This window comes from Plectropomus leopardus, chromosome 21 (genome assembly GCF_026936395.1).
Source record: "Plectropomus leopardus strain MGB_pleo_1.0 chromosome 21, ASM2693639v1, whole genome shotgun sequence".
Classification (NCBI taxonomy): domain Eukaryota; kingdom Metazoa; phylum Chordata; class Actinopteri; order Perciformes; family Serranidae; genus Plectropomus; species Plectropomus leopardus.
Genome location: NC_142196.1, coordinates 28,430,193 through 28,457,692, shown reverse-complemented (window position 1 = coordinate 28,457,692; position 27,500 = coordinate 28,430,193). Strand labels below are relative to the sequence as shown.

At 49.6% G+C, this 27,500-nt stretch overlaps 3 protein-coding genes across 3 annotated transcripts in view; all 3 read right to left on the bottom strand.

Moving 5' to 3' along the window:
- Positions 1–21,151, bottom strand: part of kmt2ca (lysine (K)-specific methyltransferase 2Ca) — an 80,371-nt gene extending 59,220 nt beyond the window's left edge. Inside the window, 16 exon segments of the mRNA XM_088071695.1 lie at positions 562–672; positions 804–1,669; positions 1,752–1,913; positions 2,918–7,728; positions 7,876–8,039; positions 8,118–8,232; positions 10,549–10,720; positions 11,181–11,331; positions 11,427–11,536; positions 11,647–11,736; positions 11,817–11,839; positions 12,101–12,280; positions 12,599–13,121; positions 14,407–14,486; positions 17,824–18,054; positions 20,836–21,151. Of these exon segments, the coding sequence (XP_087927821.1) occupies positions 562–672; positions 804–1,669; positions 1,752–1,913; positions 2,918–7,728; positions 7,876–8,039; positions 8,118–8,232; positions 10,549–10,720; positions 11,181–11,331; positions 11,427–11,536; positions 11,647–11,736; positions 11,817–11,839; positions 12,101–12,280; positions 12,599–13,121; positions 14,407–14,486; positions 17,824–18,053 (7,788 nt within the window). The 5' untranslated portion in view covers position 18,054; positions 20,836–21,151.
- A 515-nt stretch (positions 21,152–21,666) lies between these two features.
- Positions 21,667–25,096, bottom strand: xrcc2 (X-ray repair complementing 2). The gene is made up of 6 exons (XM_042516778.2): positions 24,949–25,096; positions 24,148–24,229; positions 23,980–24,015; positions 23,730–23,879; positions 23,302–23,578; positions 21,667–22,636 (listed from the first exon to the last, which is right to left on the bottom strand). Exons 1-6 carry the CDS (start codon positions 24,967–24,969, stop codon positions 22,282–22,284), a joined length of 921 nt encoding a protein of 306 aa, XP_042372712.2. The 5' UTR covers positions 24,970–25,096; the 3' UTR covers positions 21,667–22,281.
- A 2,337-nt stretch (positions 25,097–27,433) lies between these two features.
- actr3b (actin related protein 3B) overlaps positions 27,434–27,500 on the bottom strand; it is a 6,966-nt gene continuing 6,899 nt past the window's right edge. The window contains 1 exon segment of the mRNA XM_088071696.1: positions 27,434–27,500. This exon segment is cut by the window's right edge and continues 658 nt beyond it. The gene's annotated coding sequence lies outside the window, so the exon portion shown is untranslated.

The window sequence follows — 27,500 nt, the reverse complement described above, 5'->3', positions numbered from 1 at the left end:
GAGCAGCAGTCAAAGAGCAGCGGTCAAAGAGCAGCATTCAAAGAGCAGCAGTCAAAGAGCAGCAGTCACAGAGCAGCGGTCAAAGAGCAGCATTCAAAGAGCAGCAGTCAAAGAGCAGCAGTCACAGAGCAGCGGTCAAAGAGCAGCATTCAAAGAGCAGCAGTCAAAGAGCAGCAGTCAAAGAGCAGCAGTCAAAGAGCAGCAAAGAGCAGCAGTCACAGAGCAGCGGTCAAAGAGCAGCATTCAAAGAGCAGCAGTCAAAGAGCAGCAGTCAAAGAGCAGCATTCAAAGAGCAGCAGTCAAAGAGCAGCAGTCACAGAGCAGCGGTCAAAGAGCAGCATTCAAAGAGCAGCATTCAAAGAGCAGCAGTCAAAGAGCAGCAGTCAAAGAGCAGCAGTCACAGAGCAGCGGTCAAAGAGCAGCATTCAAAGAGCAGCAGTCAAAGAGCAGCAGTCAAAGAGCAGCATTCAAAGAGCAGCAGTCAAAGAGCAGCAGTCAAAGAGCAGCAGTCAAAGAGCAGTGGTCAGAGGTGAGAGGGATCAGAGGTCAGAGGTCACGCACCTGTTTGACCCGCACTCTGCCGGGGGAGAACTTCCTCTTGGAGATTGCAGGCTTCCCCATCCCAATTTTAGGAGTCAGAGGGAGAACAGTGATGGGGAGGAACACCTCGGACTGTGGACAGGAGACACAGAGTCAACAGGAGGAGAGGAGGAGGAGGTGAGTGTGAGGAGAAACAGGGAGAAGGAGGAGGAGATGAGTGTGAGGAGAAAGGAGGCATCACAGCTGTCTCCTGTCATGTTTACCTTTGTAAGTGGAGGGGTCTCCCTGGCGGAGGGGGAGTAGCGGAGAGGAGGTGAGAGTGGAGAGAGAGGAGGCGGGGTGATGGGAGCTCTGGCGGGAGAGGTCTCGGGGGAGGCCTCGGTGGAGAAGGGGGACTGCCTCAGACGGATGGCAAAGTCGTCCAAAGGCCTGGAGGAGCAGGGAGGAGGCCTGAGGATGCGAGCCGTGCCCCGCCGGGAGGAGGTGGGAGGAGAATTTGGGGAACAGAGAAGAAGGGTGGAGCTTGCAGGAGAGGAGGAGGTCATCAGCGCCATCACCTCCACGTCCAAGGAGGGGTCCAGGTCCAGCACAGGGCTCACCGGCTCCTCCTCCTCCATATCTGATTGGTCCTCCTGCTCAGCGCCCTCCCTCGTCTCCTCCTGCCCCTCCCTCATTGGCTGTTCAATCTCCGACGCGGCTGCCACATCTATTGCAAATGGCTGCGATGTTCCGGGAGGCAGCTCCTTCTCCTGCTGCTGCTGCTGCTCTTCCTGCTGCTGCTGCTGCTCCTCCTCCTCCTCCTTCTGCTGCTGCTGCTGCTCCTCCTGCTGCTGCTGCTGCTCCTCCACCTGATGCCCCTGCTCCTCCACCTGATGCTTCTGCTCCTCCACCTGATGCTTCTGCTCCTCCTGGTCCTCTTTCTCTGAAGGCTCAGCATGTGATCGGTGCTTCTCTTTGGTGGCTTCAAACCTGCACTGTGATTGGCTGTCGTCCTCCTCCAGGGGAGGAGAGGGAGGAGGCAGGGAGGGGAGTAAGGCTGTCCTGTGAGGGGTCTCCTCCACAGAGCCAGCTCTGGGAGGAGCAGGAGGTTGGGGTGGTGTGGTCGGTTGGGATAAGAGAGGAGCAGCTCCTGCAGAAGAGACAGAAACAGAGATCAGTATCATGTTCCTGAACTCCTCATGACAGGTGAGGAGCAGCGCTGTGCCTCCTACCTGCAGGAGGACAGCTGCTGAGCAGATCCTCCTCCTCCTCTTCCTGCTCCTCCTCCTGCTGCTCACCTCCTCCCTCTGTCCTCTCAGCAGGCTCCTCTTCTTCTGGACGCTCCTTTGTTGTGCGGTGAGGCTCCTCCTGCTCCTCCTCTGCGATGCTGACGTCTGGAGGACGTGATGAAAACCACAGACTGAATATCAGCGTTCACACACACAGCTGCACCAAAACCTTTCCAGGACTGAAGCCACCATCCAAACTCCTTATTGGTTCTTTTTTATTACAGATTTCTAAAGAAAAGAAATCAGCATTTCGCTTTTTTTTAATTAATTTTTTTATTGAATTATTTTCAGGTGTTTTTGAATTTCTGGAATTTTTACAGGAAAAATTTCTGGAAATCTTTTTTTCTTCTGATAAGTTCGGTTTAATTAGTTAAGTGATGCTGTCAAAAGGCGGGTTGACGTCATGGGGTGTAGTGTATGGCATGGTGTACAGCCGAGTTTACGGCTTATTTTACGGCGTAGTGTATGGCATGGTGTACAGTTTACAGCTTGGTGCATGGAGTAGTTTACATCGTAGTGTACGTAGACATTTACGGCTTAGCATACACCGTAATTTATGGCGTGGTGTACAGCGTGGTGTATAGTGTAGTTTACAGCGTGGTGTACGGCGTCCTTTACGCATAGTGAACGAAGTAGTTTACGGCGTAGTGTACGATTTGGTATATGCCGTAGTGTGCAGCTTGGTGTACCACACAGCGTACCGTGTAGTGTACAGCGTAGCATACGGCTTTGTGTACGGCGTAGCTTACGACATACTGTACAGTGTAGTGTACGGAATAGTGATGGCATCTGACAAATCAGGTCTATCATAATAAGAATTATTATTATTATTATTAATATGTAATCATTTTACATTCATTTAATGAATTTTAAATATATTGCTATTCTCACTGTTTTTGAAGAAGAGATGATTTAAGAAAATTATTTAAAATTAATGTGAAGAGTTTCCATTATTTGGTTTTGGATAAAGTAATTGCTACATGTGTAAAAAAAATCTTTAAAATAATCAATGAATGAGCCATTAGATTAGTAAACTAATGGAAACAATAATCAGCAGATTAAAAGTGATAAGAGTAATGGATCAGTGAAGCCCTCTGCCTGATACTCACCCACAGAGGCTGCAGACTCTGTCATGTGTGCCTGGGGGCTGGAAACAGAGAGGCCTCCAGGACTAGGACCAGCATCAGTCTGCTCAGGACTTGTAGGACCAGGACCAGGACCAGCATCAGTCTGATCAGGACTTGTAGGACCAGGACTAAAACCAGCATCAGTCTGCTCAGGACTAACAGGAACAGGACTAGTACTCATTTCACACTGCCCAGGGATGGCAAGAACAGGACTAACTGAATTGGGGCCAGGGCTAGCCTCACAACTGATGGGGCTACCAGGTCCAGGACTGTGACTGGCCTCAGCCCGCAGAGAGCTGGTGGGACTGGGATTAACTTGTGTGTACCCTGACCGCAGGGGGCTGCAAAAAGAACCAGAGACTGGGCTAGTGTGCACAGAGCTAGCTTGTGGAGCCTGCGGGGGACTAACCCGTGAGGGGGCAGAGGGTGAGGGGCTAGCGGGCGCTTCACCCGTGTGTCTGGTGCTAGGCATCACAGTATTATCCTGAGTGGGACCAGATTGGACAGGACTAGCCAAAGTAGCATCCACAGGGGTGGCTGGTCTCTGACACCAGGGGCTTCCTGATGCACTGCCTAGTTGGCTTTCAACAACAGACCTGTCAGAGGTGAGGTGAGGACTACTTGGGGACTGGCTTACCTGTTGTGGAATGACAGCAGGGGAGTCATGCTGTAGGGAACTAGCATGTGCAGGGCTTATCTGCCAAATACTGTCTGAGGGTTTACAGAGACCAAAGTCCAGCTGAGCCACAGTGGGGAGAGCACAGGTCTGCACGATGGAAGTGGCCACAGCTTCCACATCCAGACTTGAACTGGCCAAAGTGGGGCTCAGCTGTGCCACCGTCAGGCCAGAAATGGATCCAGTGTGGGGAACTGGGCTGTAATGGGGGCTACCTGTGGGGCTACGATACCCTTCACTGGCCTGAGCTGGACTGTGAGGTGGACTAACACAAGCAACAGCGGAGTGTGCAGGGCTGCTGTGTGTGGTGCCAGCTAATGAGAGAGTCTGTCTTTGGACTGGGCCTGAGTGGGTACTGCTAGAGGTGCTTTGTTGGTGAACAGGACTAGCTTGACCAGCAGGACTAGACCTGGATGGACTGTGGCTAACATCAATTATGCTAGAAGAGGGGGATCTTGTCTGGCCCCCATGGCTCAGACTGTGGCTAGTATCGACCGACTGACAGTGTGGAGGACTAAAGCTTGCTGTAGTTGGCAGGGGGCTCAACTGTACGGGAGAAGAACTGCAGGCGATTTGGACATGTGAGGGACTTGACTGACCAGAATGTGTGGGACTTCGCCTTGCGGGGGTACCTTCAAAATTACAAAGAAAGTGACTGGTTTTCTCTTGAACATGCATAGAGCCCATCAGACTGTACCCACTGTTAGCTTCTGTGCAGACTAGGCTAGTGTGAGGAGGGCTAGGATGAACTCTGTGGTCCGGAGTGGAGTTAGGATGGCTGGGACTAGTTTCTGGCTGAAGAAAATGAGTAGGATTGTTGACATGTACCTGCGTGTCCTCATCCTGACATGAAATGGGTTGGACAGATGCAGCCAATACTATAACGGGTTGCGTGCTTGTTGTCACAGGGCTATCTGGCTGTGCTGATGTGCTGGTCTCTGTAGCTGCGGGACTGATGTGGGTGGGACTAGTCTCCACTGGCATGGAGCTAGCACAGGCCTGAGTAGAGCTGGCAGGGCTCGTAGGCATTTGACTGGCCTGTTTGGGGCAAGCACTAGCTGAGCTGTTTTGGATATGTACGGGGCTTGCTTTACCCTCAATTGCTTCTGTGAAGTGCAATGGGTCATCACAAGAAGGACTCTGATATCCGTAACGAGCTGGGGAAGAAATTTCCTCCAATTCATCAGCACAAGGTGAGCAAGTTAGGCTACTGTGTTCAATTGAAGTGCTAAGGCGAACAAGGCTTTCTGGTGTGGGCATGGCAATACCGTGTTGAGGGCTAGATTGGTCAGGGCTAATCATGCTACTCTGAACAGGACCACATTTGTTTGGGAGTTTGCCATTGCTGCCATGGTGATCAGGGGGGACTGTGGATAGGTCAGAGCTAGGGCTAAAAGGGGGCGGGCTACTTTCCAGTGTTTGGCCATCGGGGTGAAGAATCAGCTGCACTGGGCTGTGCTCTGCAGAACTGGTTTGGGTGCAGTCCTTTGTGACTCTTGACTGTCTAGCAGGCTGAGCAGGAAGCAGGGTGAGCTGTGAAGGCCTAGAAGGCTGTGTAGAGCCAGCATGCACTGGGCTGGCAGGCTGTGACTGACTACACTGTGTGGTTCTGAGAGGGAACGGTGATGGGCTACATGGAGCTGATTTGGGCCTCGGTGAGGCATGTCTTCTTGCTGTCTGGGTAGGCCTACAGCAGACTGGTGAGATGTCCTGGTCCAGTGTAGAAATGTCCTGTGCAGGCCCACATTGCAGCTCAGCAGGATTGCTTGATCCAGGGCTCTCCTGGTCCAGTGTACGCTCAGCATCCTGTGTGGGACTCTGTGGAGCTGATGTGCCAACTTGTGCAGGACTACATGGCATAGGATTTTGCCATCTTTGTGGGGGACTGTGCTGACGCTGAGTGATAATAATGTTTGCAGAGCTACAAGGTCTTTCAAGCTGTGTCTTTTCTGTGTTGTCCTGCACAGGACTGTTTGGAAGAGGGCTTTGCTCAGGCTCTGCAGGCCCTGGCTGAACCAGGACAGGACTAAGCCCTACCTGGGTCAGTGAGTGTGGTGGGGAATGTGCATGGCTACAAGACCTGGGACTACCCTGTGCTGGACTCTGCTGAGAGTCTGTGGACAAAAGCTGATCCGCTGTGGGATTTTGGGAAGGGCTAGAAGAGAAAAAACCTAGCTGAGAAGGACTACTCTGAGCCTGAAGTTCTGCTGGACAGTTTTGAAATGGGGTGTGGCTCTTCTGCTGTTCTGTGAGATCAGAGTTAACTGATGGGGGGCACTCTGTTGAACCAGAGTGAGATGGTGGTGAACTTTGTTGGAGGTCTGTGGTGTCCACATGCGATGGTGAGAGACTTCCCCAGAGCTGTAAGGGATCAGGGTGAGATAGGGCAGGACTCTGTTCGAGCTCTTTTTGATAAGAATGAGATGGTAAAGGATTTTGTTGGAGCTCTGTGGAATCAGGGTGAGATGACACAGGACTTCGGTGAAGCTCTGTTGGATCAAGGTGTAATGGCTCTGGATTTTTTTCAATCTCTACAGACTCAGGTTGGAATGATGCAGGACTATGTTGGAACTCTGCTGGTTCAGGGTGGGAAGGTGCAGGACTGTGTTGAAGCTCTGATGGTTCAGGGCGGGATGGTAGAGGACTGTGTAGGAGCTCTGAGGGTTCAGGGTGGCATGGCGTAGGACTGTGTTGCAGCTCTAATGGTTCGGGGTGGGATGGTGCAGGACTATTCTGAACCTCTGCAGGTTCAGGGTGGGATGGTGCAGGACTGTGTTGGAGCTCTAAGCATTCAGGGTGGGATGGTGCAGGACTGTGTTGGAGCTCTGAGGGTCCAGGGTGGGATGGCGCAGGACTGTGTTGGGGCTCTGTGGGTTCAGGCTCAGGTTGGGATGGAGCAGGACTGTGCTGGAGCACTGTGGTTTCAGGGTGGGATGGCACAGGACTATGTTGCAGCTCTACAGGTTCAGAATGGGTTGGTAAAGGTGTGTGTTGCAGCTCTACTGTTTCTGGGTGGGATGGCGCAGGACTATGTTGCAGCTCTACTGTTTCTGGGTGGGATGGCGCAGGACTATGTTGCAGCTCTACTGTTTCTGGGTGGGATGGCGCAGGACTATGTTGCAGCTCTACTGGTTCAGAATGGGTTGGTAAAGGTGTATGTTGCAGCTCTACTGGTTCAGAATGGGTTGGTAAAGGTGTATGTTGCAGCTCTACTGGTTCAGAATGGGTTGGTAAAGGTGTGTGTTGCAGCTCTACTGTTTCTGGGTGGGATGGCGCAGGACTATGTTGCAGCTCTACTGTTTCTGGGTGGGATGGCGCAGGACTATGTTGCAGCTCTGCTGGTTCAGAATGGAATAGTGCAGGACTATGTGGGAGCTCTGCTGGATCAAGGTGGGATGGTGCTGGACTATGTTGGAGTTCTGTGGATTCAGGTTCAGGGTGGGATGGTGTAGGACTATGTTGGAGCTCTGCTGGTTCAGGGTGAGATGGCACAGGACTATGTTGGACCTCTGCTGGTTCAGGGTGGGATGGTGCAGGACTATGTTGGAAATCTGCTGGTTCAGGGTGGGATGGCGCAGGACTGTGTTGGAGCTCTGTGGATTCAGGTTCAGTGTGAGAAGTTGCAGGACTATGTTGCAGATCTGTGGGTTCAGGTTCAGGGTGGGATGGTGCAGGACAATGTTGCAGATCTGTGGGTTCAGGTTCAAGGTGGGATGGTGCAGGACTATGTTGGAGTGCTATGAGTTCATGTTCAGGGTGGGTTGGCCCAGGACTATGTTGGAGCTCTGTGGGTTTAGGTTCAGGATGAGGGGGAGCAGGACTTTGCTGTGAAGGGAGGATCTCGGTGGGACTCTGTGGTGTCTCTGAGCAGATGAGGTGGACTGGGCTGTCAGGGGTGGTACTTATGGGTGGAGCCTCTGTGTGACTTGGACTTGGTGGTGGTGTGTTACTGGGTGGTGCCTGCGTGGGACTGAGTAGGGGGGCCGTGGTGGAGGTGGAGACAAGTGGAGTGTGTGTGACTGGCTCCTCCTCCTGAGGCCTGCAGGTGGAGCAGATGTAGTCTTCAGACCCCGCCCTGCCCTCCCCAGCCTGGACCACACACTCTGTATGGACAAACCTGGACCACAACAACAAAATGTGTATGTTTGAGAAATCCTCAAAGACATCACAGCTGTCTATATTGTTCATTTATTTATTTATTTATTTATGTGTGTGTGTGTGTGTGTGTGTGTGTGTGTGTGTGTGTGGGTAAGGGTTAGTGTACCTATAGCAGCAGACACAGGTCAGATAGTCCTGTGGTGTGTGCAGGTCGGGGGCGTGGTCACAGAATGGGCAGGGCAGGGCCGGGTCACATGACTTGCACAGAAACGGGTGATTGGCCCACTGGCCTGATGACCTCACACCACAGCGGCGGCAGATCCTGCAGTTCTGGAGGAGATAAAGGGTTAAAAAAAAACGCCAAAATATAAAACAGGTTCAGAGGCTGTGCATGCGTGTGTGTGTCACCTTGCAGCTCCAGCCGGTGCTCGGTGTGTGATCCAGAGGTGGTGTGAGACAGTGTGTGTGGTAGACTTTATCGCAGCGTTGACACACCAGCAACATGCCATCATCCCCTTGCAGCCTGACACACACACACAGAGGACAGAGTTAGCGTGTCAGTGGATGGACGGTCAGACGGTGGGACAGTTGGACGGTGTGTCTGTCTCTCGTCATGTGAGACAGTCTGCTACGGTGTCACAATGTCTCCTGCTCAGCTGGTCGGCGCTTACCGAGCGGCTCAGACAGACTCTGGCTGGTTAAATTCACTGTGACAGTGAGGCGTCGCTCTGACGCTCCTCACGGTCTCTGATCCACACTACGATCCAGCTGTGGAGCGCTGAATCAACAAGAAGCCTTTACAACCAGAGGCGTCACTGGGTCTGAGCATCCAATGCTTCAGCCTCCAGTGTTTCAGAAATAATTCCCCAAAAATTTGAAGAAAGAGAAAAAAATATAATCAAAAATAAATAAAAACAATTACCAAAGAGTTTTTAAGAAACAAAAATGACAAAAGTGTTTGCCAAAGATATTCAATGAAAAAAACTTACAAAGAGCTTTCAAGAGAAAAAAATTTAAAGGGAAAAAATCAACAACAATTTTTAAGGGAAAAAAAACAACAGAAGATTTTGCAATATGGTTGCCAAAAATGTTTTAAGAGAAAACACAATTGTCAAAAGCTTTAACATCACCAAATATTTTAAAGGATAAAAAAAAATCACCCACAAATTTTAAAGACCCACACGTGGATATAAAACCCTGAAGTAGAGTCACCTCGTCTCTCACAGCGACTCAGAGACATTCAAAGGCTGCTAAGATACACATCAGCGCGTCATTTATGTCTCAGCAGTCATTTTGATCAAGACTTTTCCAGGACTTCAAGGAGGATTGAGAACAGGATTAGAATTGAATATTTAAATATGACTAAGGGACTGCTGGTTATTGATGAGAAGACAGATGAAAGGGGGGCGGGGGGTATGTCAATACTGTGGAGGGATTTTTGATTTAGTTTACAGCTGATTTTTAGAGAACACTTCTCCTTTAAATGTTTTTGCCCATTTTAAAAGAAGACATTTTGGTGATTTGTATTTTATTTAAATGTTTTTATTAATTTTCAGAAAAAAAAACATTTCTGTGAATTTGTTGTTGGTTTTTTTTGGTAATTGTTCAAAGAAATATTTTGGTGATTTTTCCCCATTCTTGATGATTGTGATGACTTTTTTTTGTTATATTTGGTGATTTAAAAAAGAAATTTGGCTCTTTTTTGCCTTTAAAAACATGACTTTTATTGTAAGGACTAATTAGACGGTGCAGTGGACGGGACACTGAGGCGGCGGCTGCATCAGAGCCGCAGCGGCAGGTTCATCCATTTATTAGCAGCAGCTCCTCCGCGATGTCCGAGCTCCTCCCATCTCTGAGGCTGAGCCCAGACACCCTCCGGAGGAAGCTCATTTCGGCCACTTGTATCCACAATCTCATTCTCATTCGCGGAGCTCGTGACCATAGGTGAGGGATGGAACATAGATGGACTCGTAAATCCAGAGCTTCGCCTTCCGGCTCAGCTAATTCTTCACAACCGCAGTCCGATGCAACACTTGCATCACTGCAGACGCCGCAGCAAACCGCCCATCCCACGCTCCGTTCTACCTTCACTCGTGAACAAGATACCGAGATACTTGAACTCCTTCGCTCCCCACCCAGAGGGGACAGTCCACCGCTTTCCGGCAGAGAACCACGGCCTCAGATTTGGAGGTGCTGACTCTCATCCTGACCGCTTCACACTCGACTGCAAACCGCCCCAGTGCATGCTGGGAGGTCACGGTGTAATGGAGCCAACAGAACCACATCATCCAGAAAAAGCAGAGATGCAGTTGTCCAAGGTTCGACAATCGGACGGAGCCTCCTTTCCAGCACTCTGGAGTCAACGTTCCCTGAGAGCCTGAGTAGTGTGATACCCCGATAATTGGCGCACACCCTCCGGTTCCCCTTTTTTAAAAAATGGGAACCACCACCTTGGTCTGCCACTCCACAGGCACTGTACCCGACCTCCACGCGACATTGAGCTGGTGTGTCAGCCCTGCAGTGTCCAGAGCCTTCAGCATCTCAGCGTGAATCTCATCCACTACTGGCGCCTTGCCACCGAGGAGCTTTTTGACTCCCTCAGCGACCTCTGCCAGGGATATGGATGACCGTCCGGAGAACGGGGAGGCAGGGTTAAGGAGTTCGTCAAAGTGTGTCCTCCACCGTTCCACAATATCCCCAGTGCTTTTGGATATTTATAATTAAAGTAATTGTTCTACATAATAATATCCACAAAGAGAGGAACTGAGAGCTTCTAAAGATTTCACGAAAAAGAGTCGGACAACCTCAGAGGACAAAAACGTGTGTGTGTGTGTGTTACCTGCAGCTCTGACAAACTCGGCACTGAGGACACTGCCAGCCGGCCCGGGACAGGGGGGAGGGGACCAGGGGGGGGGTGAGGCAGCTGCCGTGGTAACAGTTACCGCAGCAACAACACATCAACAGGCTGCCGACATCACCGCCACGCAAACACAACACACACTGTGAGGACACTGGAGGCACACACAGACAGACACAGAGAGAGAGACACACAGACAGACACAGAGAGAGAGACACACAGACAGACACAGAGAGACAAAGTTTTTACAGATAGTAAATATGTCCATCCTCTTAAAATAACATGTAGAGACAGTGAGTGCAGACTATATTATTGGTTCTCTTTCAATTTATGCGCCTCTGTGTGTGTGTGTGTGTAGTGCAGTGTCTGTGTGTGTGTCTTGTGCGCAGTATGTGTGTTTACCTCTGTGTGTCTTGTGCACAGTGTGTGTTTACGTGTGTGTGTGTCTTGTGCACAGTGTGTGTTTACCTGTGTGTGTGTGTCTTGTGCACAGTGTGTGTTTACGTGTGTGTGTGTGTCTTGTGCACAGTGTGTGTTTACCTGTGTGTGTGTGTCTTGTGCACAGTGTGTGTTTACGTGTGTGTGTGTGTGTCTTGTGCACAGTGTGTGTTTACCTGTGTGTGTGTGTCTTGTGCACAGTGTGTGTCTCAGGGTCCAGTCCTGGTGAGCTCCTGCAGCAGCAGCACAGGGGAAGTGGAAGCTCCGCCCACAGCCCGTCTCCCGGCAACGCAGCGAGGCCCCAAGCCGACGGCAGAACGTACACACCTGGACAGTTGAGAGAGAGAGGCGGGGCTTAGCGACGTTGAGTGCAGCTGTCCTCCTCCTGCAGAGGAGCATCTGACCAGGTGACACAAACTCACCTGTGTGCTTCCTGAGTCGATGGCTTTGTCCACGTAGAGCAGTGATTGGCCCTCGCCGCGACACACCCCCTCTGACCAGGCAGCACACTGCAGGTGAGCACAGCACTGACCTACACACACACACACACACACACACACACACACACACACACACACACAGAGTCAGTGTCACCTGACAGGACAGACAGCAGGAGGTGGAGGGAGGAGGAGCTTCCTGTACCTGTGGGGTCGAACAGTGATTGGACATTGATGTCGTGAGGAAGGCCGACGGGTCCGAGCTGCTCCACAAACTCTGAGGAAGACTCCGCCTCTGAAAGACCAACGACTGCCATCAGACCACGCCCACAACAAACACTATCAACCCTTTAACTGTGAAGACTGAGTACTCACCACACTGCTCTGGACTGCTGCACCTAAACACACACACACACACACACAGATATACACACACACACACACAGAGACAGAGACACACAAAGACACACACACACACAGACACAGAGACACACAGACACACACACACACACACACACACACACACACACACACACACACACACACACACACACACACACACACACACAAACAGTATAAAAACCACTGTGATAAATGAACAGCTCTTCTTGTGGAAATCTGTTTGGAAGGTGTGACATGGTAAACAGGAAGTCACTTACGTGGGCAGGGCCTGGTCGCCGTGGTAGCAGTGGTCATGGCAGTCGTTGTCGCGGTCAGAGGAGGCGCGGCGGTTGAGGATGTGTAGCGGGATGTAGCCGGGCGTCGGGCCGAACACCACCAGCCGGCCCTGGCCCAGCGGAGACTTGTCACCACGGTAACAGAAGGCACACTGCTTCAGACTGAGAGAGAGTTTTACTGATCAATCGATTGCTGCAGATGACTGATCAAACAGTTAATGATCTGAGTTTTTTAAAAGAAATATATCACAAAACATTTTGAAGTTTTTAAGTTGAAGTTTCAATTTTTAAAGAAAAAATAATGAACAAAAAAACCCCACAAAAATAGTTTAAAGAAAATAAAATTGCCAGATTTTAATTGAAAACATGTCCGTCCAAACATCTTAAAAAATATTTATATATAAATGTACATATATATTTGGTATATATTTGACATATTTTTACAGAAAATGGCCCTCACAGACACACGGGGACTCTCACCGTTTTTTGGTGTGTCCCAGGCTCAGGGTGGGCGAGCTCCCGGAGTCCTCTGACAGAGACAGCTGGAACAGAGGGGACAGAGAGTCCTCGTCCTCCAGTCGGGGACAGGGGGAGCCCGGAGGACTGGAGCAGGGACTCAGGGCCCCGTCCCCCTCTGTCTCCACAGGAGGCATGCTGGACTGGTCCCCCTCCACAGGACCAGGATCAGGATCAGGATCAGGTCTGGGGCTCTGGGTGGGGGATGGGGGTGGAGAGTTGATGGTTGGTTCCTCTCCAGGCCTGGAGGCTGGGAGCGGAGGAGGAGCAGGAGGAGGAGCAGGGCTGGTCCTGTCCTCCTCCTCAGCAGGAGGAGCTGGCACTGGGCTGGACTCAGGGACTGTGGGGTCAGGGTCCGGATCAGGGTCCGGATCAGGATCAGGATCAGGATCAGGATCAGGGTCAGGATCAGGGTCAGGGTCAGGGTTTGTGTTGGATTTTCTCCTCAAAGTGGACCGACGGCGTCCTGTTGTCTTCTCCTTCACCTCTGTGGACACACACAGACACACACACAGACACACACACACCCCTCCTTCAGGCTGGACAGTTTTTAGGGTCATGAACAATTTCAGGATTCTCCAGGAAATGACATCACAATAAACCAAACGACCAGCGTTTCTACTGCAGAGCTCAAAGGGTTAAATCATACCTGTTTATATAGCTACTACTGTGTGTCTCTGCGTGTCTCTGTGTGTGTGTCTCTCTGTGTGTCTCTGTCTCTCTGTCTCTGTCTCTCTGTGTGTGTCTCTGTCTCTGTGTCTGTCTGTGTCTGTGTCTCTGTCTCTCTGTGTCTGTCTGTGTCTCTGTCTCTGTCTCTGTGTCTCTGTCTCTCTGTGTGTGTCTCTGTCTCTGTGTCTGTCTGTGTCTGTGTCTCTGTCTCTCTGTGCCTGTCTGTGTCTCTGTCTCTGTGTCTCTCTGTGTCTGTGTCTCTGCGTCTGTCTTTGTCTGTCTGTGTCTCTGTCTCTGTGTCTCTCTGTGTCTGTGTCTCTGCGTCTGTCTTTGTCTGTCTGTGTCTCTGTCTCTGTGTCTCTGTCTCTGTCTCTGTCTCTGTGTCTCTGTCTCTGTGTCTCTCTGTGTCTGTGTCTGTGTCTCTGTCTCTGTGTCTCTGTGTCTGTGTCTCTCTGTGTCTGTGTCTGTGTCTCTGTCTCTCTGTGTCTGTGTCTCTGTCTCTGTGTCTGTCTGTGTCTGTGTCTCTGTCTCTCTGTGTCTGTCTGTGTCTCTGTCTCTGTGTCTCTCTGTGTCTGTGTCTCTGCGTCTGTCTTTGTCTGTCTGTGTCTCTGTCTCTGTGTCTCTCTGTGTCTGTGTCTCTGCGTCTGTCTTTGTCTGTCTGTGTCTCTGTGTCTCTGTCTCTGTGTCTCTCTGTGTCTGTGTCTCTGCGTCTGTCTTTGTCTGTCTGTGTCTCTGTGTCTCTGTCTCTGTGTCTCTCTGTGTCTGTGTCTCTGCGTCTGTCTTTGTCTGTCTGTGTCTCTGTCTCTGTGTCTCTGTCTCTGTGTCTCTCTGTGTCTGTGTCTGTGTCTCTGTCTCTGTCTCTCTGTGTCTGTGTCTCTCTGTGTCTCTGTACCTGCTGTCTCAGGATGTCTCTGTGTTTCTGTCATTAACTATCACATCCACAACATCTGCCGATGTTCGACAGTTTAGATAAAGCTTTGATGGTTTGAATGAAGTTTGGCCAGACACACACACACACACACACACACACACACACACACACACACACACACACACACACACACACACACACACATACACAGAGTGAACAGCTGGAAACACACCTGTCTTTGGGGGGGGTTTCTTCTCCGTGGTATCCATGCTCTCCTCGTCCTCTACCTGAGCTCGGCCTCGACTCCGCCCCCTGAAAGAGACGTCCTGAAATCACCGGACTGTTTTTTGAGACACATTAACACATTTCAAATAACCTTTATTTAAAACATTAAGTTCTAAAGACGGTAAATGCGCCATTTTCAGAATACGCAGACCTGCGGGACTCCACCGCGTAACTCTGGAGTCTCTGACACAACACAGGCTTCGTGTCGGCCGTAGTCACATTTTTACTGTGATTCGTCATTTTTACCATCTTACAACAAATCCATACGGTCTGTGGTCTGTACATACTGTCTGTGGTCTGTACGTACGTACGGTCTGTGGTCTGTACGTACGTACGGTCTGTGGTCTGTACGTACGTACGGTCTGTGGTCTGTACATACGGTGTGTGGTCTGTACGTACGTACGGTGTGTGGTCTGTACGTACGTACGGTCTGTGGTCTGTACGTACGTACGGTCTGTGGTCTGTACATACGGTCTGTGGTCTGTACGTACATACGGTCTGTGGGCTGTACGTACGTACAGTCTGTGGTCTGTACGTACGTACGGTCTGTGGTCTGTACATACTGTCTGTGGTCTGTACGTACGTACGTTCTGTGGTCTGTACGTACGTACGGTCTGTGGTCTGTACATACAGTCTGTGGGCTGTACGTACGTACGGTCTGTGGTCTGTACATACGTTCTGTGGTCTGTACGTACGTACGGTATGTGGTCTGTACATACGGTCTGTGGTCTGTACGTACGGTCTGTGGTCTGTACGTACGTACGGTCTGTGGTCCGTACGTACGGTCTGTGGTCTGTACGTACGTACGGTCTGTGGTCTGTACGTATGGTCTGTGGTCTGTACGTACGTACAGTCTGTGGTCTGTACGTACGTACGGTCTGTGGTCTGTACATACTGTCTGTGGTCTGTACGTACGGTCTGTGGTCTGTACGTACGTACGGTCTGTGGTCTGTACATACGGTCTGTGGGCTGTACGTACGTACGGTCTGTGGTCTGTACATACGGTCTGTGGTCTGTACGTACGTACGGTCTGTGGTCTGTACGTACGTACGTTCTGTGGTCTGTACGTACGTACGGTCTGTGGTCTGTACGTACGTACGGTCTGTGGTCTGTACATACAGTCTGTGGGCTGTACGTACGTACGGTCTGTGGTCTGTACATACGTTCTGTGGTCTGTACGTACTGTCTGTGGTCTGTACGTACGGTCTGTGGTCTGTACGTACGTACGGTCTGTGGTCTGTACATACGGTCTGTGGGCTGTACGTACGTACGGTCTGTGGTCTGTACATACGGTCTGTGGTCTGTACGTACGTACGGTCTGTGGTCTGTACATACTGTCTGTGGTCTGTACGTACGGTCTGTGGTCTGTACGTACGTACGGTCTGTGGTCTGTACATACGGTCTGTGGTCTGTACATACGGTCTGTGGTCTGTACGTACGTACGTACGTACGGTCTGTGATACGGTCTCGATGGTGAGCTGATGGCGAGCTAATATGGCATGCCATGAAGCAAAGAGCAACGCATCAGCTGTACATGGCTGCTGTCGTCTTGGGTTTTTTAAATAATTTCAGGTAATTTTCTTGTACTTTTTACTAATGTTTTGCCTATTTTGGCTCTGATGTGTGAACCGTGCCTGTGTGAACCGTGCCTGTGTGAACGGCACCTGTGTGAACGGCACCTGTGTGAACGGCGCCTGCTTGGCAATGATCAGTGGTTTCTGTGAGCGGAGCATATTTATAAAAAAAAACATCAGTGTGAGTGAGCAGAGACCGTCACGCTGCTCGTTATCTGACTGACGCTTCAGCTTCAGGTAAACACGATGACATCACAGCCTGAGTAACACACACTCCTGCACACAGTGCTAAGTGTGTGTGTGTTTCAGTGTGTGTTTCAGTGTGTGTGTGTGTTTCTGTGTGTGTGTGTCAGCAGGAGGTAAAACACGGAGCAGACTCAATCCAGCACACACCTCCTCCTCCTCCTCCTCCCCCCTCTTGGTTGTTGCTAATTACCCAGCATGCAACTTTACCACTTCCTCTCCAACACATCTCGCTCACCACAAGCACGCACACACACACGCACACACGCACACACACACACACACACACACACACACACTCAGTGCAGATCAGTGTGTGTTCACAGGATTCCCTCTGACGGTTAAATATTAACTCAGTTTAATGAATCAACCTATAAACTATCAGACAGATAATCTGAGGTGCGCACACACACACACACACACACAGAAACACACACACACAGTCACACTGTCACACACACACAATCACACTGTCACACACACACACACACAGTCACACACACACAGTCACACACACACACACACACACACAGTCACACACACACACACACACAGTCTCACACACACACACACACACACACACACACACACACAGACACACACACTCACACTGTCACACACACACTCACACACACACACACACAGTCACACACACACACACACAGTCACACTGTCACACACACACACAGGTGAACACACCCATCAGCGCCCTCTGCTGATAATTAAGATAACCAACAGCGTCACATCAGTCCACTGAGACAGACACACACACACACATATACACACACACACACACATTTTCGAGGACTACATTTTCAAAACTTTTCCATGACTTTTCAAGCACCCAAAGAAAGATTTTAACTCAAACTCTATCCCACATGAATGTCAGCGTCCCTGCCGTGTGTTCGGGGACCGTCCAAAGCTGACCAGCTGAAGATCCCGCAGGGCGGGATCTTCAGCTGGTCACTCCATCGGTCACTCCATCGGTCACTCCATCGGTCCCGCTAACCCCTTCACTCCCGCCACCGTGAACATGTTAAATGAAAGGAAACGACCCACGCATCTACAGAGATCGACATTTTCTGTCCCAATCTTTATTCTGTCCATGTTTGTTGTGTATTTGGGAACATGTGCTGTATGTTTACTGTCTGAGCGTGTTCCTCACTGCATGTCACATGACCAGCCCGTTTACTGTCAAAGCGGACAATTAAGTTTTCTCAATCAATGATTATCTCTGTTTTATACTTTCTGTCTGCCAGAGATCCTGTCATTTTAGCATTTACACACACAAACACACTCAAACACACACACACACACACACACACACACACACACACACCTTCCAAACCTGTGGTTTTCTTTGTTGTTGTTGTTGTTGGTTGGGTGAACTGATTTTCAGGTCATGTGGGGACAAAATTAAGAACACAAAAGACTTTTCCAGGCCTGGACAGTGTGATGGGGAATTTCCAGGACTTTTCCAGGTTATCCATGACCGCAGGAGCGCTGCCTACTGTGTGTAGAGAGTGAGGATGGGTCTCAGCACTTACTTCTTCCTGGATTTGGGAGGAGGAGGAGGAGGAGGAGGAGGAGGAAGAGGAGGCGTGGGAGGTGCAGAGCGGCTGCTGCTCCCATCTTTCCGAGGTCGCCCACGGGACCGCCTCTCGGGGGCGGGGCTTGTAGCTGCAGCTTTGGCCAGCTGAGCGCTGCGTCCAGCCCTGGTGACGGGCGGGGCCGGTCCTCTGTCCCGAGGCTCCTGGGACTGAGCCTCAGATGGCATTCTGGGTAAAATCAGACAGAGGCATCAGTGACATCAGCACTCTGCGTCCAAAAACTCATTTCATCAACCAGCACAGAGAAATACACACAACAACATGACCACCCAGAAGACGACGCCCCCTGACGGACAGAACACGTTATGATGTCACAGTGAACATGACCTTTGACCTCTAGGATATATAACATCTTATCATTTTATCCTCTTAAGCCTAAATTCCACCGGGTTCGTCAGCACCATGACACAACCACGACCTGCCCACGAACACGGCCACAACACAACCACAACCTGCCCACGCTATGACCACAACATAACCACGACCTGCCCACGCTATGACCACAACACAACCACGACCTGCCCACGCTACGACCACAACATGACCACGACCTGCCCACACTACAACCACAACATGACCACGACCTGCCCACGCTACGACCACAACATGACCACGACCTGCCCACACTACAACCACAACATGACCACGACCTGCCCACGCTATGACCACAACATGACCACGACCTGCCCACGCTATGACCACAACATGACCACGACCTGCCCACGCTATGACCACAACATGACCACGACCTGCCCACGCTACGACCACAACATAACCACGATCTGCCCACACCACGACCACAACACAGCCACAACCTGCCCACGATACCACCTGCAAATGACCTGCCCACGCCATGACCACAACACGAGCACGACCTGCCCATGCCATGACCACAACACGACCACGACCTGCCCACGCTACGACCACGACCTGCCCACACCATGACCACAACACGACCACAACCTGCCCACTACCTGCCCATGACACCACCTGTCCATGACACGACCACAACATGGCCACGACCACGACACGACTTGCCCAAGCCACGACCACATCCTGCCCAGTACACTTCCATGCCACGGTCACATCACGACCACCAAATCAAATAAAATCAAATAAAACACTGCGCAGGGACTCATGATCATGTCGGACTGAACTAAAAGGACTCGATGGGCTCCATGTGTCCCAGCAGCCCTCTGAACTCTGACCATCATCAACATCGGCAAAACACGGCTCAAATCTCCTGCACATCTATTTCATTCATAACTGAATTATTAAGTATCCATCCATTTAATTATTAAATTAAACTGATGCATCAGTTTTTAACTAAAACAGCCACAAATCTTCAGTCTATTCCAAGTTTAACTGCATTTATTTTAATACTGATGTATAATTTGCAACATGAGCATGTTTCTGACTGAAGCTGAAACTCTCTGATCCACTCGCTCCTGTCTGGACTGAAGCAGCACAACAAAGCAGGTAAAAACATCCTGACACTGAGTTCACACTGACAGAAAAGGACAGCTGTTATATACGGAGTCTGCTCAGCCAAGCCACAATCACAAAACATCAAGGAAATATGACCACAGAATCAGGGAATTATGACCACAACACCAGGGGAAAAAGACCTCAAAATCAAGGAAAAAAGACCACAACATCAGGGAAAAAAGACCTCAAAATCAAGGAAAAAAGACCTCAAAATCAAGGAAAACAGACCACAAAATTAAGGGAAAAAATCCAGACAGAGTTTTAAATTTTAACAGGCTCAGAGGGACAGGAGTGTTTACGTCCAGTAGTAAACAGGCTGATGGCGGATCGTGAACGTGCCGTACGTATTTTTGCCAACTCTGGATATCAAACAGAAACCTGGTGTGTCGTGTTCAGCTGCTGAGAGCTGAAAAGTCTCCACTCCTCAGCAGAGCATCTGTCCTCCGTCCTCCTCTGTGACAATGTCTGCATGTCCACTTCAGCCTGGGGCATCGCCATGCAGGCCGCCGCCCAGGGCGCCAAAACTGCACCCAGAAATCAAAGCTTTCCTCATGGTGGCCATCAGAGGAGCTTTATTTGTCTGATAACAGACGCACCTGTTCACTAAACAGCAAGAGGAACACACACACACACACACACAATGCAGCTGGAGGACCAGGATCTGATCCAGACTCTGGATCAGCTGGATCAGGATCCCCGGATATCTCCTCATTAAACATCAGGATGCTGTTCTCACCTCCAGGATCAATACTTTCTCCATCACTGAACACGTCTGCCAGTTTACCACGAGAGAGAAGACACACTGGATCCATCGATCAATAGTTCACTGATGATCGATCAGTTACACCTTCAGATAGACCACCACAAACTGAGAAGCACGTCACAAAACCTCCTGCCACAGCACTCACTGACATTATCATTATTGTCATTATCATTATTATCATTATTATCATTATCATTATTATCATTATTATCATTGTTATGGTGCAGTGGTAAAGTGGAGCAGTTTCGGGGCCACACACACTTCAGGTTCAGACGCACCTTGAACATCACTTTGGTAAGTCTCTGTGCAGACTGAGCCTCAGCAGTTAGCTATTAGCCAATACAGTTAGCCGTTAGCCAATAACAGATAGCAGTTAGCCGTTAGCCAATAACAGATAGCAGTTAGCCGTTAGCCAGTTACAGTCAGCCGTTAGCCAATAATAGTTAGCCGTTAGCCAGTAACAGTTAGCCGTTAGCCAATAACAGTTAGCAGGTAGCTCATCGCACCGCCCAGTTGACTGATCACTTCTCTGTTAGCATTAGCATTAGCCTCAGCTAGCTGTTAGCACGTATCCCGGCTCCCCCGCGCGCTCCTCCGCCGCCCCGCTCCGCACGGTACCGGCCGGGGTCGCGTTAGCACCTGGCCGCGGAGGAGGGAGCCGCACAGGTGAGGGCAGAGAGCAGTAAAGACGTTCTTACTGATCTGATGCGGTTCTCTTTTTCCTCTCCAGCTTTCAGCCAACTTCAGGCGGTCAGTTCACGCCAGCAGGCAACTTCTCCGCGACAAAACATCCGTTTCACTGCTCTGCCGCGGCCGCGCGCTGCCCGCGAACATCCCCGGCGCTCGTGGAAGGACAAAAACGCGGTTTTGCTCTGAAAAATTGGCGAAAAATTAAAGTTGAAGCGGTCGCTCCGTCATGGAGGCCATGTTTGGGAGCGACCGAAGCACCGCCTGTCAGCGACGGCAGGAGAAGAAGTAGGTCCCAGAAAACATTAACTCCTGAACCGGAGCGGGAACGGTTACCGGGCGGGCTTTGGATCTGACGCCCGGATAAACAGGCCGTTCACTGGGAGCGAGCCTTTAACCCGCGCCGGTGTGTCGGTGCGCGCGGCGGATGGACCCGATGTGTTTGTGTTAGTGCAGAAAGTGTGTGTGTGACCCCGCGGAGGGATCTCCTGGAGGGCCGCTCTGGTGAAGCGGTCTCTGTCATCAGACCTCAAGTCCCGGCATGGAGCGCGAGCGTGTGAGCGCGAGGAGCCGGACTGCTGCTGCTGCACGCGCCCCAAACAGAAACAGCACATTATTTTAATTCATTTATTCACATTTACTCTGATATAAACCATCAGTCCTGTGCGTGTTATTAATGTATTTACAAAGATTTACTCTAAAACAGCAGTCCTGTGTCATCTGTACATACTATTTATTACTTATCAATATTTACTCTAAAACACAACAGCAGTCCTGTGTCATCTGTACATACTATTTATTACTTATCAATATTTACTCTAAAACACAACAGCAGTCCTGTGTCATCAGTACATACTATTTATTTATTTACTTATCAATATTTACTCTAAAACACAACAGCAGTCCTGTGTCATCAGTACATACTATTTATTTATTTATGTATTTATTTATCAATATTTACTCTGAAACACAACAGCAGTCCTGTGTCATCTGTACATACTATTTATTTATTTATGTATCAATATTTACTCTAAAATACAACATCAGTGCTGTGAATAAGATCAAATATACAACCTTTAATCATGTTATTATTATTATTCATTTAATAATAATAATTTCAATAAGTTGTCCCACTACAGGTATTTTCTTTCCGTCTTGTCCTGATTCATCAGTGGAGGTTCTATCAGTGGATGGATCTTTGTGGATCTTCATGGATCTTCGTGGATCTTCGTGGATCTTCATGGATCTTCATGGATCTTCGTGAATCTTCATGGATCTTCGTGGATCTTCGTGGATCTTGGGTTCTGTGCCAGCAGCAGTGACAGGAACATCCCAGCACGTTCTGCTGTTCAGTAAATGTGATAAAAAGAAAGACTCCTGCTGGAACACAGTTTTTATTGAAGTCTGATGAACCCGTGAAGAACGCAGAACTGCAGAACATGAACTGATGTTTACTGTCAGAGGAACTCCACTCCTCCGTCCCTCACGCAGAACGAGCTGCTCCTGTAAGCCTTTGTCCTGGAGGAGGAAGAGGTGCAGTGGACTGTGAAGATCTGCCGCCTTCTCTGCTCCCTGCTGCCTCCTCCTCCTCTTCCTCCTGCTCCTCCTCCGCCGACCATGCTGTTTGCCGCCTCCTGCCTGGAGAACAGCAGCCGGTGGGTCACCAGCTGCTGCCAGGGGCGACAGAGGTACGGCCGGTCATAGTCTGGAGACGAGGAGGAGGAGGAGGAGGAGGAGGAGGAGGAGGAGGAGGGTCCACCGTAGCTCCTCCTGATGGCGTGGCAGGTGGCGAAGACCGTGATTCTGTAATCCCTGTGAGGAGCCAGAGAGGAGAACAGATAACACAACATGCCAGTGAGCTGCTGTTCCACCACGCTCCTCCAGAACAGCTTTGGTTCTCCAACTGTGAGGAGAGATCAACAACTTTCACTCATCGAGTCTCTGGAAGAAGATTGAGGAACGCTGTGGAACACATCCCAAAATCTCACACTGATGTTCAGCCAAATAAAAAACACCACAAAATCACCTCATGATCTACTAAAAACTCCTGACAGATCCAAGAACCACCTAACAGACCTCAAAAACATCTTCAGTGAACACTAGAACCACCCAACAGAACTCAAGAACCTCTTCAGAGACCAGCAGAACCTCTGTATCATCTATCACCTCCTCAATAACAATAAGAACGCTCTGAACCTCCTGATGGATCTCTTGAACCTCCCAAGTGCCCACAAAAAACTACCTACTTCCTAAAGTACAACTAGAACTTCCTCAATGACCTCTGGAACCACTTAAAGGACCTCTCAAACCACTTAAAGGACCTCTCAAACCTCTTTGGTATACACTAGAACTTTCTAAAGGACCTCTAGAATCTCCTCAGTGACCACTAGAACTACTTCAGTGAGCAGCAGAACCTTTTCAGTGACAGCAGAACCTTCTCAGTGAGCAGTAGAACCTCCTGACAGGTGAGCAGCTACCTGAGCAGACGGCCCAGCAGCTCGGCACACTTGCTAAGCTTCTCCTCCTGCTTGGCGATGCTGGCCCCGCCCTCGCAGCGGTCCGGCCAATAAAACGCAGAGATGCTGTCGATGAGGAGGAGCGCCAGGCCGGGCCGCGATGACAAGGAGGTCTCCAGGAAGTGGAGGGTGAGGAGGAGCTGGGAGGAGGAGGAGCAGTGGACCACCAGGAGGCGAGAGAGACACAAACGCAGCGCCGCCTCGTCAGAGCCGGCCGGCGGCGAGCTGCTGGAACCACCTGAGAGAGAGAACATTACAGAGCGGCGACCAAGAGACAAGACGTTTCACACCTGACAATTAAAGTGATGCACACTGAGAAATGTCTTTGATCTTTTAGTGCCTATGAGGTGCATGAGAGTGTGTGTGTGTGTGTGCGTGTGTGTGTGTACCTGCAGTCAGCCTGCTGTCCAGGATGCTGACCAGTCGTAACATGTCTAGACTGTAGTCGGTGTCCACAAACACAACATCCACTTCAAGACCGCCGCTCGCCGTCGGCAGCACGCAGCGACACAACAGGTGGTAGAGCATCTCTGTCTTACCTGAGACACACACACACACACACACACACACACACACACACACACAGAGTTTACAGGAAGTTGTAACCAGCTTCAGGTACTTCCTGTAAGGTGAGCTCACCTGTTCCCTCCGTCCCGAACAGCTGCACCACCTCACCTGTCAGACACACGTAATCCATCACTGATCGATCAATAATCATTCACAATCTGGCTCCTGATTCTGAACTATTGGGTTCAATGATGTCATGCAACATCATTATGTGACATCAGGAGTGGCGTGGTCACTCACCGTGGTCAGGTCCTCCATCCTCAGGAAACAGCCGAGGTTCGATGTCCTTCAGAGAGCGGCGAGCGTCCAGACGAGCCAGCAGCTGCAGAGACACATGGCTCATCAGTGTTGCCAACACGCCACACCAGCACATAGATTGCCCCCTCTGTTGTTTATATAATGCACCAGCACATAGACCGCACCCTCCACTGTTTATATACCGCACCAGCACATAGACTTCCCCCTCTGTTGTTTATATACCGCACCAGCACATAGACCGCACCCTCCACTGTTTATATACCGCACCAGCACATAGACTTCCCCCTCTGTTGTTTATATAATGCACCAGCACATAGATGGTGCAGTGTATGTGTTGGTGTAGTCTATACTGGGACCATCTACTGTAAATATACAGTTCCAGTAAGTAGACTGAACCATCCACTCCTCTGCTGTGTTGTGGTGACTGAAGTTCTCTGTTTGTTTGTTTGTTTGTTTGTTTGTTTGTTTGTTTGTTCTTGTTTCTGTAAACACATGTTTCTCTGAACATGTTTTGTTTTTGTTTCAGTGCAAAAATAAAATATGAACAAACCGAAGGAACAGGCTGATTGTTCTGTGAGCAGAACGTTCTGATGTTCACTTCATGTTCTATGTTCTCTTCAGGAGAACGTGTGTGTGTGTGTGTGTGTGTGTGTGTGTGTGTGTGTGTTACACGCGGCTTGAGACCAACGGTTTCACTTTTTACCCCACAGAAACACAAATTACCGTAATCACGGGTGCGCATCGCGCTGCACGTGCGTGTAAAGTCACGTGTTTGGTTCTTACCTGAGCGCCACTTTCACTCATCTCTGCACGAGCTCTTCAAAACAACCCGCCGCTTCCGCCTGAGCTCACTTCCTGCTTCCGCCCGCCGTTTACCATAATACACGGAAGGAGGCGTTACCGTAATGCCAGCTGTTTCTGAAGCGTCCGTTAGATCGACTGTATGACAACAAATAAATAAACAAACAAATAAACAAGAACAATAAACAGCCTGTGGTCCGTCACATGACCACAGACAGAGCACGAGCTATCGCATAAACAAAGCCAAACATTAGACCGCCTAAATGTCAATAAACCCATTTCAGAATTATAAATACATAAATAAATAAATATCTTGTCCAATCAAAATAAATATTTATGAAGTGAATTTAAAACTCAGCTTGTTTACTGTAAATTAGCCAGTTTATTGTGTTAATATTATAACTTTTTTATTTATTGCACCATTTCTTGGATACATTTATTTATAAAGTACATTTAAAACTCAACTTCTTTTCCTGTAAATTTGCTAAATTAAATCACGTTAATTACAACTGTTTAAAATCAAAATTATGATTGCATCCTCATAATATTATGACATTTTTAATAGCCTTTTTAATATGACGCTGTGAGGTCACATGATGCTGTGTCTGTGTGCTTGTCAGTAGGAACTGTCTCCGTCATGGTTGTTGCTGGACAGGAGTCCAGGGGCCTCATGTACAAAGGGTGCGTACACACAAAAACGTGGCGTACGCTCTTTCTCACGGCAAAGTTCAGATGTATCAAGAGTGAAATGACTGTGGAAATGTGCGGTGCCTCACGCCAACTTCATAGCTGGCGTACGCACATTTCTACAGCCGTTGATACTTTGGCGACACTCAGAGGTGATCCTGGGAAACATAAAATAAACACGTGTAACCAATCCGTCCTCTGAATGATGACTTAATGATGTGCACATCAGAGACACATGAACAATTAACACCAGTGAACAATTAACACACACACACACAAACATACGTGTCTCCAATTACATGAGTGGATATAAAAGCGTGCGCAAAGTGGTGTAAAAAGTACCGCTGAAAACAATGGCAGCTTTAGCAGCATTAGAGGACATTGCAAATGGTGCAATTAGAAGAGAGCGTGTGTTTCCAGACAGAGACGACGTACTGGCACACGATGACGACTGGCTCATCAGCCGCTTTAGGTTCCCGAGGGCAATCCTCGTGGAACTGTGCGCAGAGCTGCGGCCGGCCTTGGAGCGCAACACAGCCAGGAGCCATGCGCTGCCTGTGCCCATACAGGTGCTGAGCACACTGGGGTTCCTGGCAACCGGGGCATTTCAGAGGGAGCTGGCCGACCGATCGGGACCGTGCCGGTCGACCCTCAGCCGAGCCATGCCAGCCGTGTGGGACGGAATTATCCGCATGTCAGCCAGATATATCAAATTCCCATACCATGCAGCTGAACAGGTCAACATTAAAGCGCAATTTGCAGCGAGAGCCGGTTTTCCTAATGTAATCGGAGCTATCGACTGCACACACATTGCTATAAAAGCGCCCGTCACATGATGAATTTGTATACGTGAACAGGAAACACTTTCATTCCATCAATGTACAGATCATATGTGATGCGCAAATGCAGTTAACCAACATTGCGGCGAGGTGGCCTGGTTCAGCGCCGATTCACGCATTCTGAGTAACAGCATGGTTGGGAACAGATAAGCTGGCACTGTCTTGCGATGGGTGGCTTCTTGGTAAGTAAATTTGTCGTGTAATTGTCCTAGTATTAGTCCCTGTGATGCGCATTGAGCATGTGCGCCCCCAAATCATATCCCGTCTTCACCGCATCATTACAGCGGTTAGAGTTAGTGACTTGCTGTGTTTTGCTGGTTAAACTACAGTTTCAGATCTTTCTAACAAGCCCCTGTTTGTCACTGTGCGCAACGGACTCATGTTAATAACCCCGTGCGTAAAGTGTGCGTAAAGACTTATCTGCCTCACCTTCTCCCCGGCGCACTTCTGCACTAATTTGCAACAATAGTGTGTGATCCGTGTAAGTGTATAAACTTAATGGATGGAAGTTTAAAATCCCGTCTTACTCATCTTTTGTTTCTTATTTTCTGATCGTGCAGAGAGGGGAATCTCAGGTGCAGGGCTTATTTAAATATGATTTGCGTATTTAAATGGGGGCGTGGACAGGGAGTGGTCGGGTACTCCAACATGTGCGCTCAATTCCACGCTGATTGGGATGTACAAAGGGAATGTGCTTGGATTCATGCGTGCGCCCAGATTCATACATCAGGATTTTTTTGTGCGTAAGACGTTTTCTGGATTTGAGCGTACGCCATGTTTCAGTAGGAAATCCATGCAAGTCTTTGTACATGAGGCCCCAGGTCTCTCAGAGAGACGTCATGATGGGACGCTGCTCGCCGTGACGTCCTGCTGCCATGCTGAGTCCAGTTTGACGGCAGGTTTTGTCCTGATGGTGGAAAAAAACCCTCAACACCACAACATGGATTTAATTTCATGTTTAATTCTCTGAATCTGCTCAGTCTCTGCAGGACATTTCTGTCCAAGCTG